The sequence below is a fragment of the Macrobrachium nipponense genome, chromosome 6, assembly GCF_015104395.2.
Source record: "Macrobrachium nipponense isolate FS-2020 chromosome 6, ASM1510439v2, whole genome shotgun sequence".
Classification (NCBI taxonomy): Eukaryota; Metazoa; Arthropoda; class Malacostraca; order Decapoda; family Palaemonidae; genus Macrobrachium; species Macrobrachium nipponense.
Genome location: NC_061108.1, coordinates 52,865,730 through 52,887,783, shown reverse-complemented (window position 1 = coordinate 52,887,783; position 22,054 = coordinate 52,865,730). Strand labels below are relative to the sequence as shown.

The 22,054-nt window shown below is 34.7% G+C and overlaps 1 protein-coding gene across 1 annotated transcript in view; it reads right to left on the bottom strand.

Moving 5' to 3' along the window:
- Positions 1-21,964, bottom strand: part of LOC135216521 (uncharacterized) — a 36,618-nt gene extending 14,654 nt beyond the window's left edge. The window contains exons 1-5 of the mRNA XM_064251895.1: positions 21,822-21,964; positions 21,018-21,153; positions 20,531-20,661; positions 19,312-19,363; positions 3,532-3,625 (exon numbers count right to left, since the gene is read on the bottom strand). Of these exons, the coding sequence (XP_064107965.1) occupies positions 3,532-3,625; positions 19,312-19,363; positions 20,531-20,661; positions 21,018-21,153; positions 21,822-21,964 (556 nt within the window). The remainder of the gene's footprint in view (positions 1-3,531; positions 3,626-19,311; positions 19,364-20,530; positions 20,662-21,017; positions 21,154-21,821) is intronic.
- Positions 21,965-22,054: the final 90 nt, after the last annotated feature.

The following is a 22,054-nucleotide window of genomic DNA, read 5'->3' as shown; positions in this document are numbered from 1 at the left end:
TTAGCCATGGGCCTTGCTTAAATCTTTGAATCATAAAATCTAGGATGTAGTAGATATTTGCAGTTCGCACTGCTCGAGTTAACTAAATTTTCTGGCTTAATTTTCTGTTTGCCCTTAAAAAGAATGTACCTTTTGTTAAATTTTATAGTTACTACCTACTTGCTTGTCTAGAGCTACTAAATGTGTTTGCGTACAGTTATGGTAACTACCTATTTGCTTGTCTAGAGCTGTGGAATGTATTGGTGTTCAATTAACTATAACAAGCAATAGTTTGAAAGTATACTACTGAAAAAAATAAGTGTCGAGCTGTTAAATGCGCTGATGTGCAATTAGCTATAACAAGCAACTGTTGAAAAGTATGTTCTTGAAAATAAAATGCGTATTGAAAAAATCAAATCATTTCTTTATTTGTAAAAAAATGCATTTTATTAGGGACGCAAATGTCCAGTGACACAGATGTCCAGGGACGCAAATATCCAGGGACACAAATGTTCAGTACGCAAATGTCCAGGGATACAAATGTCCAGGGACGCAAATGTCCAGGGACACAAATGTCCAGGGATGCAAATGTCCAGGGACGCAAATGTCCAGTACGCAAATGTCCTAGAACCACTCCAGAGGGTGCCTTTAGAGATTAGCTTTTTGAAAGAATGAAATTTTAAAGTTACAGTAGGCTTATGCCATTCAAATTAGCCACCAAAATTCAAATTTCATAATGTTCAGGTATGGATAGCTTACAACATTAGAAGAGACACCGTTTTCTTAAAGTGTGCGAATTCATCAGTTATCTTACGTAACGATTTTGTTTTATCTAGATGAGAATCAAATGTCTATTATTTTCCCATTACTGTATTTCATTACTACAATATTTTGGAAATCTAATGTAATTAAGAAGCGGTTTTCTTAACAATTTTTCTTATCTACAGAAGTCATTTTACTCTTAAGCTGGTGTCATGAATGATCATCAACCTAGAGAGGTTTGCAGTAGCAACAGATACCAAACTGACAGCGCCATAGATATATAGAGGGGGAGAGACTGGACAGACAAGTGACGATCGCATGCATGTAAGGCGCCATTGTTATGCTATGACTCTCAGAAATTGCAGTGGCAGCGACTGCAAATACCAGCAGCAACAAAGCCACTTCTAGTATCCAGTGCAGCACCATCCACTGTTCCATACAGAAACAAGATCACACAAGATCAGGGGACCATATTTCATACGATAATGACACTTTATCATTCAAGAAAATCTTTATAACTGTGCTGAAACAACCTCAAGTAAATGTTTTTTAAATCATAGTCAACTTGCAGTCAACTACACCCCTGCATTTTGAGTTGATAAAATAATTAATGTTGTTATAAGATTTTTATGGAAGCCTATTTGATATTAAATTGCCTTAGCCTAATAAATTAGCATGTATGGTTACTGTCAGTCCATATAACCATGGTTAAGTCTGAAAATGTTCCTTACTGCTAGTACTGCAATGTACATAGTATCATAAGGAATAGCCCTAAGTCTGCTGCAGTTTCAAGTGTTAATGAAATGTTATACTTCTATTTACCGTGTCATAAATAAGTTCTCAAACCTCCTTGTATGCAGAGGACTCAGCTGAATTTGATATGACAAAACACTCAAGGTATTAAGTTATTCTTCAATTTTATCATTAGTCTTTTTACCCTATACTTCAAATTCATACTACATTATAGCTTTAAAAGTAAACTTTACCAGCTAGCTAGCCAACAAGTAAACTTTACCAACTAGCCAGTCTACCTCGGTTGATCATCAAATAACCATAACCTAACCTTAGCTTAGCAAAGGTAGCCCAACTTGGTGTTTTTCTATATCTCTCTCCACAGACTATGAAATACAGCTCAAGTCTTATGAAGAGTATGAGGAGCCTCTTAGTAGGATAGACTTCGAAATTATATCATGAGGGAATTACCTTGGTTCCATAAACAGATGAGATGGTGATCAAAGGGACTGGAATGGATTGTATTCGTGGGATTTATACTAAAATGCCAAGCAATGGGGTAACCTCAGACATACAGCCCTAAAGAAAATGAAAAGGAGTTGGAGTGGTTGGACAGCGAGTCAGTGAGACCTAGAAAATAAGAGTTTAAGTACAAAGGTATAGAAGTAAAACTCGGATTAAATATCACATTTGCACTCAGAGTAATAATAGTTAAGTGCTCAGACAGCAAAAAAGATGAAAGAAAGTGGAAATGGAAGTGAAGGGCTAAAATCCCTGTGCAGCTAGAAGCTGAAGGGGTGCCTTTCAATAATGCCTACAATGTGTCACATGAAGTCCACTGATGGCACTGAGCCCCTACAGGGATGCTAAAAGGGAGATAGATATTGCTTGGGCATATCCATTGGACAGGAGGCTGGAGATGGGTGGAGATTTGTGGAAGCTACTGCAAAGGAACGACAGGATTGGTAGACTTTGAACGAGTCCCTTTCCATCACCCAGCGCTGAAGGCGCTAATAACGATGAAAATACTACATGATATTTTGTGATTCCCACCCTTCCCTTATGCCAACGTAAAATCAGTGTTGATGGGTGAAGCATATCCATCCTTTAGTTCCTAATATGTGGTTGTGTCTCTCGGGTTCCAAAGTTTCTATTATTCTCACTATTTTTAACTTATAAATAGTCAATAGTAAATCATTTTGGATTTTTCCTAATGTCTGCTTTCCTTTCGTTCTCTCTACCTTCTGTTCACTGCTTCTTTCCTTTTAGTTTTCCTCCTACCTACACATACCTGAGATCTCAAACAAATATTAAAACTAGACCAACTGTGCTCCTCCCATGCTGCATTTGGAAATATAGAATAACCTGAAGTTAAGAATAATTAACAAACCTTTTGAAGTATTCACTGTCAAATTTTATTTTTACTATAACCTGCTCGTGCTAAAAAGTCCTGAAATATTCCACCAATATGCCGTCAGTAAGCATATCTCTTAAAATGAAACACAAATAACTTATATATCCCACTCACTAAAGCTGATGACAGGCTAGAAAAGAAAGAATTTGCGAAACCCAGCTTAAACAAAAAAGGCACATGAGCAGCAACATATAACCATCAAAATGGAGCAACTGATGAGGTAATCAGCATCTTGCATAAAATAATTTTGATTTTTTTCAATGTGCAAAAACTACCAAAGCATGTTTTTTACCCGAATTCCTCATACACATCTCTTCCTGCCCGTGTAAAAAATACGTGCGCATATACATATCAAAGATACAATAATTTAAAATGGTACAAAATGAATGAAAACATTTCTAAAGCACTTCACTTTCATAACAAAACAGGAAAAATATGAAAGGAAAGGAAAGAAAACAACAAAGACCATCAAACATTACTCTGAGATCACATCACCGTGATATCTTTATAGCTCAGAGACATCTTGTTTCCAGTGTCTATACCTGGGTCTTTTACCAATGCAGGTACAACATACAGCACAACGCTTCATGACATCAGAAAGTCCTTCCAAAGAATGTTAGGGTGCGATACGCCAATGAGCTTACGGTCCGCTGTACAGACCCAAGACGCAGGATTACCGCTCTTAAGGCGGAACATCGCCAAGTCCTGCCTTCCCCCGAGCTCTTTACTCTGATAATGCTGGAATAAAGTTCATTCCTGTCTCGATATTTTGAGAATGTGTCGAAGAAACGGCTCTGTGCCTGACGCGCAAAGAATCTCCCCGTAACGCAATTCCTGTGTGAATCTCTCCTCTCCAGCATCCGAAACTCACCTTCCACGTCTTATCGATCAGGTAATGGCATAGCCGATACATATGTATCCTCTTCCAATAATTAATCGATTCTTACTTAAATATCACGGCAAAGACGGCTAGTTTACACTGTCAGATATCCGGGGAAAAGCTCACTGCAACTTTGCGAGTCAGTGGACCCATAAAAGGCGAAACATTTGTGTCAGGGGAAGCTATTTTAGTCCTTAGTGGTGCTTCCAGTTGGGAAAATCTTCTCCTTAATGACAAAAAAGGCAAACAGTGCGATTGAAAGCTAAGTGGATATTGCCTCTGTTACAGTCAGAGAAGGAAAAGGACAGAGTGAGAGGAGGTATTATGATAATAATAATAACAAAGCTAAAGAAATAACGAGAGTGCATCCAAAAAGAAATAAGAGACGTAATAAATTGGGAAAATGTGTATCACAGTCACAAGAGTGCGTCAGACGGGAACGTTAAAACTACAAGCAGTGAATACTATACTGAAGAGATCTGCGTCGCAAAAGAAGCCAGATTATTCCAGACACAGGAGTAAGAATATCTCTCTTTCGTAACTTCGAAAGAAAGAAAAGTAGAAGAGTCGGGTGTGTTAAAAGAAAATGGCCCAGGGTTAAGAGGGTGACCGAGGAGTAATAAAATTAATAGAATTAGATTTGGGGTTATTAGCTCTACTTGTATTTCTTTCCGGGTCATTTCCCAAGTGGAGGGGTCGGACTACTCCTGAACAATTGAATGTTCAACAAATGATTGCTATTAGTTTTTGAACAATTCAAAGTTGCCACCTTAACGACGCTGTTGATCTTTAAACGTTTTCTTTTTATTTCACTGGTACTGAATACCTATTATTTGTTCCTGCCAATTTTATAAACCTGTTTCGTAACTGTCTTTCTACTGTAGTCATAACGTGCAAAGGTGTAAATAGTTATTACCCATCTTTATGTATGTACCATATGTATACCCCACCCGCCGCCTCCAATATTTCTCGCTGATCAAGTCAAATATATCCTTAGTTATCCTCTTGCTATGGATGCCTCAATTCTTAGCAGTTAGTTATTTTATCGTAAAACATCGTTCACATCATTAGCTCGTATTTATTTATTTTTGCTTTCTGAAGAAGCGCATCGGTCACGAGTTTCATACATTTAATGACCTTTATATCACATAAGGGAAACCAGATCTCAGTTTAGTTTACAAATTACAAGCGACGCTATAACTGACATTGAGTGAACAATGATAATTGCCGATTTGCTGATAATACTTGAGATGTAACGCTGGAAGTGTAATGTATGCACATCCGAGATAAAGTGGGGCCTTCGACGAATAAAGTTGAATTGAGGTAACCTCATGGACAAAAGGCCTTATTTTTCTTTCAAACTATTTTCCTATTTTCTTAGTGAAATGTTCCAAAATCCCCAAGACATTTGAGAAGTGTTCGGTGGTGGTTTAAGGCTAAGAAAGATCAGATTGAGATCTAGAAAAGACCTGAATATAATGCAGCTGGATCATACTGCATTTTTACCTAAAAGAGAGACGACTTTAAGTGGAGGGACTCGCCTTAGCTGTTAAGGTCCTGATAGAAGATTAACTCATATCCTGGACCCTCGGAACAACCTAGAATTCGGACCACGTGTTTTCCATCCAGGAGGACTCGTGATCACTCAACTAGTCTTGCAAAACGAATGGGAACCTGGCCACGAGGCCAATTCATTGTTCACGATGTAACCTCTCATACAATACACGATACATTTCACAAAATATCTTTCTCCTTCGTAACGTATATATTTAACATATCAGTTATTATAAGTTATGACATAATATAGCATTGGGATTTTATACTTTTTTTCGTGACTTACTTGAAATATACATATATATATATATATATATATATATATATATATATATATATATAGATATAGATAGATATGTGTGTGTGTGCGTGTGTGTGTGTGTGTGTGTGTATTCGTGGTTGCCTAAGGAATGTAAAAAAAAAAAAGAATAAATAGATGAAACCTTTTCAGTTAACTCCGAAAAGCAAGTCGTATCAAAGAGATTTATACAGCAAAGAACAAAATTGACATTTTGTTTGATGGATTGATGCGTTTATAGAGAAAACAGAATATACACTCCGGGCAAAATAACACTCCACTTGAAAAACAAGAAGTTAACAGAAAAACTGTTGGCGGTAAACGTACTCTTGTTTCCTTATCCATGAAACAAGGTCACTTGAGTGCTCTATTATATCTGATATTTTACTACATGCTTTACTGCTGTTACCTGCAGCTAACAGCTTCTGACAAGAACTGAGCCGGCACTGGAACCCATTCAAGTTGAGGGGATTCTTGAACGGGCTTTTGCAAATATATTTTGAACAAAATAAATCCCTGATCTCAGGATGAATAAGTCATTCGACTATGTAACGTCTAAAAATTATACTTTGATTAAGAATCTTTCGCAGTGGCTTAAGAACCCTAATCAATTAGTGAAATGCATGACGTTTAATCTTTTAAGGAAAAAAAATCTGAGCTAAGAATTATGTTCTCTACTTATTTTTTCCTGAATAATATGCAAATGGATGAGATTTCCTTGATTTACGTTCTACCTAAAGTCTCGTATCACTCGATAATCTGGAAAACAGAAAGCATACAACAAACGAGAACAGAAGTAGTATGTAATGCTGTGTGATGATATAGCACTCTGCAGCAACAATAGAAACTGAAGGGGGCTTTCTGTATTTCATGGGCATCACATTTATCATATCTCAAAAAGGATGAATTGTCTACTTTGACAGATTTTTCAATATTTTATCTAAAACAGTAAATACAGTGGGGATGCGACGGATAGCCAAAATGAACAAACCTTAGCATTTGAAATTCATTGCACAAGTACGGGAAGATCGGTTTAACCTAGTGGCGCTGAACAAAATACAATGGCAGGCGGTGGCATGATGCTCTCTGAAATGTAAAAATCATACAAAATCGCTAAATACCATAAAGTATTAGGTTCAATTATTATTTGTCCATCCATTTTATGACCATTATCCATAAAAGAGTATGACATACCATTACCAAGGCTCTCTCTCTCTCTCTCTCTCTCTCTCTCTCTCTCTCTCTCTCTCTCTCATTTTATTAATTTTGTAGGGATTACAAAATGAAACCTATGTAACTTTGTACATGGATAATTCACAGCCTCTGCCACTGGCCTTGCTCTTAAGGCACAGAAATTCGTGGCAATGGATCATGTCCCATCGACGTATGAGGAGCAAGAAAGAGAGCAGTTTGTGATAACATTCTAACAGAACTCAGGTAAAGATTTTTCAAAGAAAGATTTTTCAATATCCATCTTGCGGATGGGATAGTAGGGTGAGCCCCTGTCATCTAAAGGACGTATTGATAGATACATCCATTTCAATATGGGACGACCGTTCGACAGGTAATGTTACCTGTTCACTTCTACAGTGCCCAAATGGAAAAGACCTTCTTAACATTATTAACATGACTCAGACCCATACGATTACAAATTCATCCTAAGTAATAGGTTATATATCACATGTAAATGATTACACTGAAATATAATTAATTTACTGCAAATAACTATATTGAAATCATTTTCAGGATGATAATTTGATTAGTTAATGCTAATGGACAAGGATCATTTAAAGGAACCATTAAATTCTAACTACTCTTGCAATAATCGTAAAGTTAACCTACCACGATAGATGGTGACATTAAGACCTGCTACGCTACATGAGAATTTCCCACAGATTTTTTTGAAAGACCGAAAAACACGGAATAATTTACAACAACATAATAGAAGTCAAATAATTTCAAGAACAAAAAAGTTACAAACTGAAAACCATTAAAGCAGGACTTAGGATCAGCTTAATCAACTTGAAACTCCTTGAAAATTTTATTTGATTTTGTAAGTGAAAAAAATACTGCCACACTCCGCAATCAGGAACAAAAATGATACTAGTGTAAGAAAGAAAGGGAAAGTAAAAATAAACACCATTTATGTTTAGAAAGTGACATATAAAAATTTTAATGCGTCCTCTAGCAACACCTCCCTATACTTATCAAAAATAAGATGAACGTCTGCTTGCACAGATAGGGCGAGACTTTTTCAAACCCAAAACTGAGTATAATTATAGTAAACATTCTATGTCAGCATTTCTTATTCCTGAAGAAGGCATAACTTATGATTTATTTTGGGCTGAGTACTTCATTATTACGATGTTTTTTCTCAGAAGATAGGTAATTGATTTCAGCCAAAGTCCTCTCTCTCTCGGGAAATTTTGTGCAGAAAACTTCGTAATTTTTATGTCAAAGCAATACCGGCAACCCAAAGGAAGAAAGTAAATAGAATAGCATCAAGGTTTTAAGTCAATAAATCACCTTACACCATAAGGGAACACAACGAGACTAAAACTTCAGAAATCATAGAAATTTCTGAAAATACCAATATTTCTTATTAATTAGAAAACTTTTACCACTGAGTACATTAGAGGATAATTCTGTACATCATACCCGATTATATAAGAAAGTGCAAAAAAAAAAAAATGAAAAAAATAAAAATAAAAAAAAAATAAAAACAAAGAGAAACTTTCATACTGTATGGGAAATAACGTAAACTGGTAAATATACATGTGGGTTTACCCGAAAAAAAAATGGTGCGGCGATGGTTTTGGAAAAAGGGTATAATTCATTAGTGCAAAATTTCGCCGATTACGCTTACTCACAATTCCAGAAAGAACTTTTTGAGGGTATTCGGTGAAAAAGCAGTAAGACGGAGAAAAATCGAACAGCATCTTTCCTCAACTTCGAATGGGGAGTTTTTAAACTACCCATGAAAAGGCTGAAGGATTTCCTTGACCTTCTGCTTCTTATTTCCGGTGAGATTTGAGGAATTCTCCTTAAATCCCAAGTCCGAAACTGCTGGAGTGAGCAATACACAGATGATAAATAATTTTCACACGCTCAGTATTTGTAGGAAAACTGTTGGCCAAGATAATCGGAACACACTCTCTTTCTGTCACACACACAAGCTATATCTACATAAATCTCTCTCTCTCTTCTCTCTCTCTCTCTCTCTCTCTCTCTATATATATATATATATATATATATATATATATATATATATATATATATATATATATCTATATATCTATATACTATAGATATATATATATATATATCTATAGATATATAGATATATAGATATATACGTATATATATCTATATATATATATATATATATATATATATATATATATATAGATAGATAGATATATAGATAGATTATATATATATATATATATATATATATATACATATATATATATATGTATGTATGTATGTGTGTGTACGTATGTGCGCAACACAGATATCATACCTGTAATCATAATTGCCGATATGTTCCCAATCAGAGCACCGAAAACGAACGTAGATCCTTTGCTATGGAAGCTCACAATTATCGATCCCACAACAGCGAGACGAGAACCGACTCTATCATCCAGCTACCAAGAAATGCCGAAGGAAGATATGTGATCTGATCGCCACTCGGAATAAGATAGATTGTAAGTTAAAGAAAAACTCAGTAAAAAGGTAAGCAGAACGTTTTCCAAAGCTAGGTAGTACAAGGAAAGAAAGTACTACCGAACTGAGATGTCTTGGGATGGCTAATCTCCACAGAATAATTGTATGAATTATGTAATGGGAAGGACGGCCTGGAATTGACTGCTAACGAACGCAGGGTAAAATTTTAGTTTTTCCGCTGCTAATAATTTGGTCATTGGAGGTCCTCTTTCCTCATAAAAGGGCATCCTTAAATACGCCCAGTCATCTCCAGATGGCAGTTATAGAAACCTAATCGATCACATAGCTCTTATCTGAGAGAGAAAAAGTGCTCAGTGGAATATTATAAGCTATGAAAATACAAATAACGTCTGTAGTCAAAAACTTGTCGTTGCCACACTTAAGCTGAAATTAAAAGCATTCAGTTACAACACTGATAAAATATCAAGTTAGTTACAGAAGCTTCTTGAAGATGAAAACAGAGAAGCTTTTCAAAGGAATATAGAAATATCTTTTTAGTTCTATATATCATATCGGAGGAGGAGCAGATTATGAAGTCTGGTTTTGCATAAAGAATATATATCGTTCAGCAGCCAAGAAAATTCCAAAGTTAAATCAGTCAAAAGCTTTTCCATTTCAGGAGTAACAGTTGCTAAACATGTCACTAGCTGTCAGGAGAGATGTGAATTTGAAGAAATTATTTTATCCTGGTAAGGTGAGGATTGCCTCAACAAGGTTTTTACTTTTCGTTTACGAATTATTATTTACACTTTGATAAAATACTGATCACCTGACGCTGTTATCTCACCTCTGTCTTTTTTTCCTATCCTAACTGAAACAAACAACTGTGTACTAACAACCGTACCTTTTTAGGGAAGAAGATGCACAGGGATAGAACTCTTTATTTATTTCAATAGAGCCAGACTATGATCGTTTTCAAGCCGTGTCTCAGAAATGTCTCATTTTTTTAACTAACCACTTCAAAATTCTCGCATGCGACAAAAATGTGATATACTGTTGCATAACCTTAATTAAGTTTTTCTTTTCACGTTCGAACTGAAGAGCGCTGATATTTTAGAGACAGCTGTGTTTAGAAAAAAAAATTACATCACATTTTACTATATTCACTATACATGAAAGCCAGCCAACTGATCCTTTCACGTACCATATATAATATATAAATACTTATATATATATAATAATAATAATATAATATATATATATATATTATATATATATATATATATATATATATATACTTGATACACGGAAGTAATATAAACTCGTGATTGCTATGTATAAATAAAGGTTTTTTTGCCACGAAGGAAAAAAATGAAAAAACGAGTTGGGCCGAGTACTTTCGGTCCTATTCGGACCCTTTACTGAGGCATACTCAGTAAAGGGTCCGAATAGGACCGAAAGTACTCGGCCAACTTCCGTTTTTTCATTTTTTTTGTTTTTTCCTTTCGTGGCAAAAAAAAACCTTTATATATATATATATATATATATATATATATATTAATTATTCTATATATATATATAAACAATCGTAAGAATATTTAAACTCGTTGTCAGAGAACCTTAAGTAATGTTTGCAGTGCACTGCATGAGGTGTACTGACCACACTACCACTCCTCCGGGGTTTACCTAGTGTTGTACTGATTATTGTCAAAGTACCTACATTCTCAGCACTAATGTCGATTCTAAAGCAGTTTAAAAATTACCCCATCCCATATCAGTATTTAAGTATTATACTGGATTTAAGCTGGAACTGAGCCTTGATTATGATTATGTACAAGTGATATTGACCTTGTATAAGAATGACAAAAAAGGGGGAAGGGGGTTTGGGTAGGTTACTACAAGAGTGATATGGAATTTGAAAAAAAAAACAGTAACATTAAATGGGAGGGAAACATTTAGGATTCTATAGATATAAAAATGGATGTGTGTTTGTGTGTGTGTTCCACATACTTTAAAATGTATTGAACAATTTCAACTAAAGTTGGTATACATACTACTTACCATCTGGGAATGAACACTGTGGTGTTAAAGCCTTCACTAGCACCAAAGGGGGCTAGGGTGGTCGGACGGGTAATGCGGGGGGGGGGGGGGAATGTAAAAAATTACAGGCAATGACAGATATTAGTGGTTAATCCAGTTTTCGAGGTCGCTGAGATAAATAGTAACACTCCCGATGCCCTTTAAGTTAAAGTTCAGCCCCAATTGGTAGGGGGTTGAGAAATGGGTGGGAGGGAGTGACATGTGAAAGTAATAAAATATGACAGATATTAGTGTCTAATCCATGGTTGGTCGCCAAGTTCAGCCCTGATAGGAAGGGGGGTTGGGAAGGGGGTGACATGTAAAACTAACCAAAAACGAGAGATAATGGAGCCTAATCCATAGTTTTTGAGTTGCTGATAAGAATAGTGACCCCCTGAAGCCCTTTAAGACCAAGTTTAGCCCCAATAGGGGGGGGTGTGAGAAGGGGGTGGGAATAGGGTAACACATTAAATCAAAGGAAAATGACAGATATTAGTGCCTAATCCATAGTTTTCGAGGTCGCTTAGATGAATAGTGATGCACCCAATGCTCATCAAGTCTAAGGCCAGCCTTGATAGGAATGAGATGTGATAAGGGGATGACATGTAAAAATAACTTAATACAACAGACATTAGTCTAATCCATAGTTTTTGAGATTGGTCAGCTAGTATATGATAAATGAGAGAGAGAGGGAGAGAGAGAGACAGACAGACAGACAGAATTTAAGGATGACAAAATGAGAGAATATAAGATGGGGAGAATTTGGAAGTGAAGTATTTAGTGTAAACATCATATGAGGAGATATCGCGGAATCTAAACAAGGAAGTGGTTGGAATAACCTGATCACTGGGAGAGAGTCAGCCAGTCCAAGCAATCAGAAGCTTCAAGTTACCATGATCTTCCTTCCGTCATTTGTGCCATATTTATCTCTCTCTCTCTCTCTCTCTCTCTCTCTCTCTCTCTCTCTCTCTCTCTCTCTCTCTCTCCAAATACACCAAAGGTAATGTATAGTTTTCTTGGTCCACAGAATTAAAAAGACAGTAAGGGAGACGAAACAAAAATTTTGAACAAATAACGCCTTGTCTCAACCATGCCAAAGGTGTCAATCAAATACCTCTTCATAAACAACCTGTATTAAGAAACCATCAAAAGAATAATGCACGAGAAAAAAACTATAGCACCCTAAAATGAAGAGAGTTTTCTTTAAATTAATCCTTATCCTTGCAAAAATTATAATTATTTTGTAGTTTTTAGATGAGTAACAAGGAATTGAAATAAGGATAAACACAAACAGACGTACACACAAAAAAACATTATAAACGGTTTATATATATGTATTTATCTATATATTTATATGTATGTATATATGCATTTGTATATGTTTGTGAAACACACACACACACACACACACACACACACACATATATATATATATATATATATATATATATATATATATATATATATATATATATATATATACATATAATTCATTTTTTCAGATTAAACCGTTTCCTCTAAGAGGGGACGAGTGTCTTCGAAGAAAAACTAGCACGATAGTTACTGCCAGATACATAATTTTAATGAATGGTGTATGTTCCTCATTTGCTGTTTCGTAAACCAACAATGGTGATTATAATTCGCAGTACAGAACTGGGTTCGACGGGATATATACAGAGGTGCTATAAATCTCTTGATGGAAGAATGGATCAAATCACTGTCACACTAGCTTGAAATAAAAAAAATACACCGCTTCTACGAAGTTATTCCCTATGCATAGTGAGGATTGCTAATTATGGAATAGTGTACCCTAATATATGGAAATATAAGAATGACATCTGTAATATTTATGACATTATATCTATCTATCTATCTATCTATCTATCTATCTATCTATCTATATATATATATATATATATATATATATATATATATATATATATATACATATATATATATATATATATATATATAATTATGCAGTATACATATAAACATATGTATATATATAATTATATGCACACACATATCTATATATTTATAGATAGATAGATAGATAGATGGATAGAAAGATAGATAAACAGATAGATGGATATATGTATATATAAAGCCACGTTACAAATTCAGTACTCGGGTCTAGTGGTGGTGATGAGCAGATATAATATGTGTCATGTTCACTATGTTATTCCTTAATTCGAGGTTTCTTTTTTATGTAATAAATCACACAGCTTTTTATATAACCTGCAGCCAATTTCAGTGATTAAGTTCCATTCAAAGATACCAGAGGAAGAGATAGAGAAAGTTAGATAATATGTGTGTATGTGTTTGTACGTGAAAAGGGGGGAGGGTCTGTGTACATAGGGAGTACATAGGGAGAGCAAAGTACGGCAATCATGAGTATTTTTTAAGTGCTATGAAAGCTCATCGTCAGCTATAAAGATACCAATCTACTCAATATAAGCATCAAGACAAAAGAAGAATTTTATAAATAATACTAAAAAGAAAGGTGTATCTCTCATTATTTTTACGGAGAGAGAAAAGGTGAATATCTCATTGGTGCTATAAAACGTCGCATAGCAAAACAATGATTTCAGTAGTGTAAAAAAAAGTATCAAAATATCCATAAAAAAAACTATCGCCCATTTGGTAAAGCCCTTTGCAACAATCAAAACATAAACAAAATGCAACATACACATGAGAGAAGTCTTACGGAGCTCCACATGGCGTCATGAGTTATATATAAGTTTGCACAGAGGTTGACAGAAGGGATTCCTTCGACCCCCTCGAGACACCTGGCCAGAAACTGTGTCAAGTGGGAAGCAGAAGGAGGATGTGAATGAGGAGGAGACGGGGAAGGAGGAGGGAGAGAAAGAGCAGAGGAGGAAAAAAAAGAACAGAGGACGATAAAAAGCTTTAAAATGAGGGAAGACATTGAGAGTAAAAAGAAAATATACAGACAACCAGAAGCTAGTCATGTTAAGAATGACGTAGGAGTACGATAAGAGTCCGGAGGGAGAGGAAGAAGAAAGATTAATAAAGAAAAAATAAAGAAACATGAGAGGTAAATTCGAAAGATGAAGGGGAAGGAGAAGGAAACAAGAATTAAGAGGAAACGGAAACTATGTCAAGTGGGGTAACCGAATGAAAGATCTGAAGGTGAATGACAGAGAGAGAAAGAGAGAGAGAGAGAGCGAGAGGGCAAAAAAGATAAAGAAGTATAGTCAAGAAAGATGAATGGAGCTGAAAGAAAGTCTATAAAAAAACAGGAAGTTAAACTGAATTTATATAACTATGAAGGTTCATCTCACTTGACACTGGACAGAGACATTAGAGAATTGCAAAGAAAGTCAAACCGGGAACGATGCCACATGAGCTTAGAATAACAGTTACCGAAGCCTTGGGTGACAAAACTGGGGTAGATTAGAAAAGGTGCAAAAGAACGTGTAAGAATACTAGAATAATAACAGTGTTTGCATAAGTGAAACTGACAGAGAAATGATGAAGAAAATAGAATGAAGTAAATAAATGTAAACGGGAATATTCCGTAACAACAAGGAAAAATTTACCCTCAGTTCTTATAGGCTACTAAGTTATTTAAAAAGGTTATTTTAAGATATGAATTAATACATTCATATTGTCCAAAAAATTAAGTCGGTAATCCATTGAAAAATCACCATAGACGGACAATTTCTATATTAGAGCATTCAGACTTCGGCATACTTTCCCTCAGAAACTTCAAAGAAAAGTGAAACGCACAGGTAACCGAAAAAACAGTTGCAACTTTTTTTTTTTTTTTATGGTGTCTAAAATTACAATTGTGATACCCAAAGGACACAGTATCTTAAGTAGTTGCTAGCTAAGACCGACGTCAACATGTACGGTATTTCCTTTTTTTATTATTATTATTCGTCCAAAAGCGAATTTCTTATTAAATCGTTTGTTGCCTCTTCGCTTTTACCTGTGGAATTCGCTATAGCGATTGCTTCGTGACATTACGGTGACATACTACTCCTCTACCAAACGCTCTCTCTCTCTCTCTCTCTCTCTCTCTCTCTCTCTCTCTCTCTCTCTCTCTCTCTCTGCAAATAAATTCATGTTTGTCATCTTTCTCTCTCTCTCTTTTTCTCTGTATCTCTCTTTCTCATTTATAAATTCCTTTTATGAATGGAGTCAAACATCAAGTCATACTAGAAAAACCGAGAATGTATGCCATTGCAAGTCTCTCTCTCTCTCTCTCTCTCTCTCTCTCTCTCTCTCTCACTCACTATTTTAATCAAATACAAATGTTTAAAGTAATGATTTCAAGGCAGAACTATTAATCAAACGAAAGAAATGTATTTACAATGATAGTACACATACTTTATAGGATAAAATAATTGAATAGGATGAAGGAAAATTATCCTGAGTGCTTCAAAGTTCTTCCGGGTAGCGCCGGATTGCTCAGCTAGTATATAATAATTATATATATATATATATATATATATATATATATATATATATATATATATATATGTGTGTGTGTGTGTGTGTGTGTGTGTGTATATATATATATATTATATATGTATATATATATATATATATATATATATATATATATATATATAGATTTCAGGAAATGGTCTACCATGAATTACAATTCTAATTTAAATTCATCTTTTTGAAGCCTTGATTGCATTTGCAGTTATTATCACATACATCTACATTCTTTAGTTGGATGTGGTCTCGAACACAAATGAAGCTATTATTATTATTATTATTATTATTATTATCATTATCTCCACTCTCTCTCTCTCTCTCGTCTCTCTCTCTCTCTCCTCTCCCTCTCCCTCTCTCTCTCTCTCTGGTGCCAAAAGCTACAGTACATTCTCCCCATTTCAACTTTAATCGTCGCCATGATGAGACTTCCTTTCCTTTTAAAGAAACAGAAAAATCGTACGTCATCGAGGCAAGTCGTCAGTGTTCCTAAACGATCATTAGTTACTGCAGGTGTCGAGGGAAAATAAATTTCGGGGGCACGAGCCTAAAAAGAATGGCGGCTATAATTCTAAAAGAAACATCAAGTTTCGAGCAAGACAGTATTTATCACCCTTGACATCTTCCTCAACACTGGGTTCTATTTTCGTTAAAGGATGATGGCTTGTGTCATGAATGCAAATAACGAATGGCATCACAGGTATTCTTTACTCCAGCATTTTCTCGGCCCTGGCATCGTGAATTTATTCACACACGCACACATACACACACACGGACACAAAAAACACACACACACACACACACACACACACACATATATATATATATATATATATATATATATATATATATATATATATATTATATATATATATATATATATATCGAATACCGCAGGAAAAATAATAGGCAGATATTCTTACCGAGCACTTTCGTCCTTTAATGAGACAATGTCGAGGCACAAATGAGATACAGTTGAAAATAAAGTTGCAAGGTAAACAAAGATCAAGAATATCTGATGATTAATTGTCAAAAGGGTAAAAATCGAACAGATAATCCAGAATAATCGGAGATCACATGGTCAACAAACTAAAACAGACGTAACCATAAGAGAAACAGAAGCTTAGCTATACAAAGTACAAATGCATTTATATAACTGAATATATCAATTTTGTTACTTATATTTATCTAAAACGTTTTTAATTATGAAGGCATCGAGTTTAAACAAACCAATACTTAAATTTAGAACACTTCCATTATTTGATTTGATGAAACAACTTCAATGATATCCCTTTTAAATATGTATCTACACAGCATTAAAGATCTTGCCTGACTCCAGTTATCAGTTTGACCTAAATCTCTCATATGTACGAATAATACATTCGATATTTGACTAATTCTCACTGAATATTGGCGCTGTTTCATTGTGAAAGTGATTTTCCCGTTTGTCCGTAATATATTTTACCACACTTTATACAAGGAATTTTGTATATGCAGCCAGAAACATACTTAAGAAAATTTTTCATTACTAAACCCTCAACATTAATATTACTTAAAAAAACATTTGTTTAGAGAAGCTTTAAAATTCTAGGAATTTCTAAAATCCTTTCATCATACAGTAATTTGAGAATGTTGTGTTTATTAAATTCAAGTTTGTCATTAGTTAAATAAAATGTTTTTCAACCTCTTTTCCATGCTATATCTACAAAAGTCCTTGGGTATTTACGTTTCAAGGCAATACCATAAATAGTTTTAATCTCAGCGTCAATATCTGCCGGCTACAGACACGAGACACCAAGAGCCCTTAGGAACATGGCAGAAAAAAACAGAGGATTAAAATTTACTGTAGAGTAAAACGGTTTATATTGTCTTGAAACTTAAATATCCAAAGACTTTTGCAGATGTAGTATGGAAAAGCTCTAGAAAAATATTTCGTTTAACTAATGACAAACTTGAATTTAGTAAACGTAACATTCTCAAATTACCTTATGATGAAAGGTTTTTATAAATTCCTAGAATTTTGAAGCTTTTCAATATTTTTGTTGTTTTCAGTACCATTAATGTTAAGAGTTTAATAATAAAAAAAATTATCCTAAACATGTTTCTGGCTGTATATATAAAATTCCATGTAAAAAAGTGTGATATGTTATGGACAAACTGGAAAATTACTTTCACAATGAATCAAACAGCACCAATACTTAATGAGAACTGGTCAAATATCGACGGCATTATTTGTACATATGAGAGATTTAGATCATCCTATTAACTGGAGTCAGGCAAGATCCTTAATGCCGTGTAGTGACACAGTTAAAAGGAATATCACTGAATCTTGTTTCATCAAATCAAATAATGGAAGCGTTCTAAATTTAAGTCTTGGCTTGTTTAAACTCGATGCCTTCCCAATTAAATAAAGTTGTAGATAAATATAAGCAACAATAATAATATATTCAGTTATATGAATGTATTTCGACTTTTTATGGCTAAGCTTCTGTTTCTCTTATGGTTAAGTCTGCTTTAGTTTGTGACCGTGTGATCTTTGATTATCTTGGATTATCTATTTGAATTTTACCCTTTTGACAATTGACCATTTGGTATTCTTGATCTTTTTTTTTTACCTTGTAACTTTTTTTCTATTTGCAACTGTATCTCATTTGGGCCTCGATAATGTCTCATTAATTAAAGGACGAAAGTGCTCGGTACGAATTTCGGCCTATTATTTTTCCCGTGGTATTTTCTTATATCATGAAGTCACGCGCATCTACTGTGATTTTTTAAGTATATATATATATATATATATATATATATATATATATATATATATATATATATATATATATATATAATGTGCGTGTTTATACAACCACGCTCGTCATCTCATTCAACGACCAGAGACAGAAAATAGGGTGCAGTTTGTGAACCCAATGCCGAATCTTTTTTGCAATTCCTCGAAGAATTGCACCTTGATATTAAATTTACTTTGAAGAAAGAAACTGTTAATAAACTTCAATTCTTTATATGATATCCGAGATATAAGTGGCTTTATTACAGGTGTCTTCCGTGTTTTTTTTAAATTAAATGTATTTCTACCGTCCTCCAAAGATCGTTTTCTCATACATCTAATTGGTCCTCATTTCACGAAGAAATACTGTTTTTAACCAGTTATTTTAAACAAAATTATTACCCAGTTAATCTTTTTACAAACAACTTGCAGAAATGTGGAGTAAGAGAGTTTCCTTGCCAGTGCTGACTGCACCAAAAATGAATTTTATGCGAGTTTCCTCTTCCTACACGATGACCATGTTCGTAAGAATTGCATTTCCCTAATTCAGAAAAAGTCCTGGTTTAAATGTAAAATTAATACCAAAGCTCTAAACATTAGTTCATTTTTTACAGGCAAGATCGTCTCAGCCCCCTCTTTGCATCCAATATTGTATATTGGATGCGATGTAATCACAGAACATAGGTGGGATGTACGAGAGGGTTGTTGAAGTTGTCGAATCCAGAGGCCTCTAACATAGATACCATCCTGTCGATGCAAAACCGACATCTGAAATATAGATTTTTCAATAGTAGACCGGGTCACCAACTATCACGACCTAACTGTTCCCTCGTTACATACTCAATTTTCGTCAACTCAGTTATATGTTCCCTATCTTCTCCTTTCTCTTAGTATCATTCCATCATTTCGCTTGGTGAGTCTGCCTGTGTTCCCTTGGCCTATATTTTTTGGGGTCCGTATTTTTTCTTGTTTTAAGTTCATTTATTCAAGTATTTTTAAATGCTGCATTGCCATTTTTTTTTTTAGTTTTTTTTAATAGCGTGATTCTATCTGTAGTGCAAATTATTTTCTTTTTATAGCCTTGAAAATGTGACTGTGTCTTGAAACGTCGGCAATAAATTTGTTTCCCTTGTGTGTGTGTGTCTACTAAATATACGTCCAAAAGTAAATTAACATACGTGAATATGGAAGAAGTTGAAGGAAAGGTGCATGCCCGACTTATTGAGTATTACTAAATTTTCAAGAGAACTAGTTCACAGCAGAAATTTACTCATACATGGTAGGCTGATATGCATTACACACAAAAATCACACATAGCTAAAACAGTAAGCAGTCTTATCCTTCCGGAATAAATAAATTATGTTTTTATTATTTTTCTCAACCACCAGCTAACTTTGCGCCTCGATTATGATAGTACTGATAAAGAAATAATATCGAATTTGTTAATGACGAATGATATACACGGTAAATTCCAAGAGAAGAAAGTTTTTAATGACAGAAGATTAATCATGTACAGTGAGCAGAACAGCTGTTGTTCTCAGGAAATACAGTAAGAACCGAGGACAGTGAGGAGAATTTGCAGATTAAGGGAGGCACAATTATCCGCAGGAAAGGGCTGAGAGCAAATCAGGGTAAGAGTAATATTTTGAGCGAAAATTGGAACTGCTAAGCTGGACCTATGAGTTGATAAAGAAGGGGAAAAACGAAAGGACTTTATAAATATGTATGTAGTTATATATATATATATATATATATATATATATATATATATATATATATATATATATATATATATACTATATATATATATCCATATATATGCTATATATATATAGATATATATATATATATATATATATATATATATATATATATATATATATATATATATATATATATATATATTTGACTCACCACGGGATCGGACTCTGGTCTTTCGAGTGAGAGTCCAGGTCATTAGCAATTCGGGCATAAAGGTCATAAAAGGAGTTGGAACCTAAGGCATAATAACTAATTTTGGACATTTCTAAACTCATCAGTAGCATCTTCGAAGAACAAGCTAGTGAAATAGTGTTAATGTAAGGAATAATCGAGTGCTGAACTAATCTGTCTGAGTGATTCTGAGATGAAAAGCACTGAATTTGTTAATATTACAAAACAAAGAATTATACTTCGACACTCCATACGAATCATTGTACAACGACTATTAACATCATAATGGTATTTGTTGTTGGTTGTTTATATCATCTCGACCAACCTAACCAACTTTTCTGGGACTCCTTTTCCTTAAACACCAAAACATCGTTTCTCCTGGGATTCCATCGTATATTTTCTCTAGGCCTATGAATGCACAACAGAGCTCCTGGTTTCCTTCTAGCCTCTTTTCCTGTAGCTGTCTTACTATGAAGATGGCATCCACCATCCCTCTTCCTCTCATGAATCCATACTGCAGTTTCCTGATCTTTACAATATCTCTTAATCTCCCATCCTGTACTCTCTCTAAACATTTCAATCCCTGCTCTGTTAGTTTAATTCCCCTGTAGTTATAACAATCCATGACGTCTTCATTCTGCTTCTGCACAGACACACACACACACACACACACACACACACATATATATATATATATATATATATATATATATATATATATATATAATATATATATATATATATATATACCATTAGACTCTCTTCCCAATCCCTTGGCATTTCTTCCTCTTCACATATAACTTTTAATAAATTCATCATCCATTTCTCCCCCTCTGTACCTAGTAATTTGAGCATTTCAGCTTAGAACTCTGATGGGCCTGGTGATTTACCATTCTCCATTTCCTTAATGATCTCTTCACTTCTGCATCCTGTATCTCCCTCACTGGTTCCTCCACCCTCTGTGCTTCCCCCATCTCCTCTCTCTTATTTTCAGTATTTAACAGTTGCTCAAAATACTCTTGCCATCTCTTCTTAATGTCTTCCTCCCTATACAATATATTTCTATCGCTATCCTTGATGACACCCAGTCTACCCACATCCTGTCTCTGCCTTTTCCTCAAGTTTGAAATCTTATAGATATCATTTTCTCTTTCTCTTGTTCGTAGTCTTTCATTCAACTGCTCTGCTGCCCTTCCCATGCCATGCCTACCCTCCTCCTCTCCTCTCTTTCCTCTTCTCTGTACCTTTCTTCTGCACCCTATGCATGCCTTACTTTCCAGTCCATGAATGTTTTGATTTTCTTTTAATTGATTCTTGCACCTCTCCATTCCACCACCACTTTTCTCCTCTCAACACTCCATATCCGCCTGCTTTTCCCAACAGTTCCTCTGCTTCCCTCACACATATGTCTCTCATGTCTGCCCAGATATTTTCCACTCTATTACCCTGTCCAAATTGTACGTTCCTCTTTTCCAGACGTTTCTCTCTCTCTCTCTCACAGTCCTC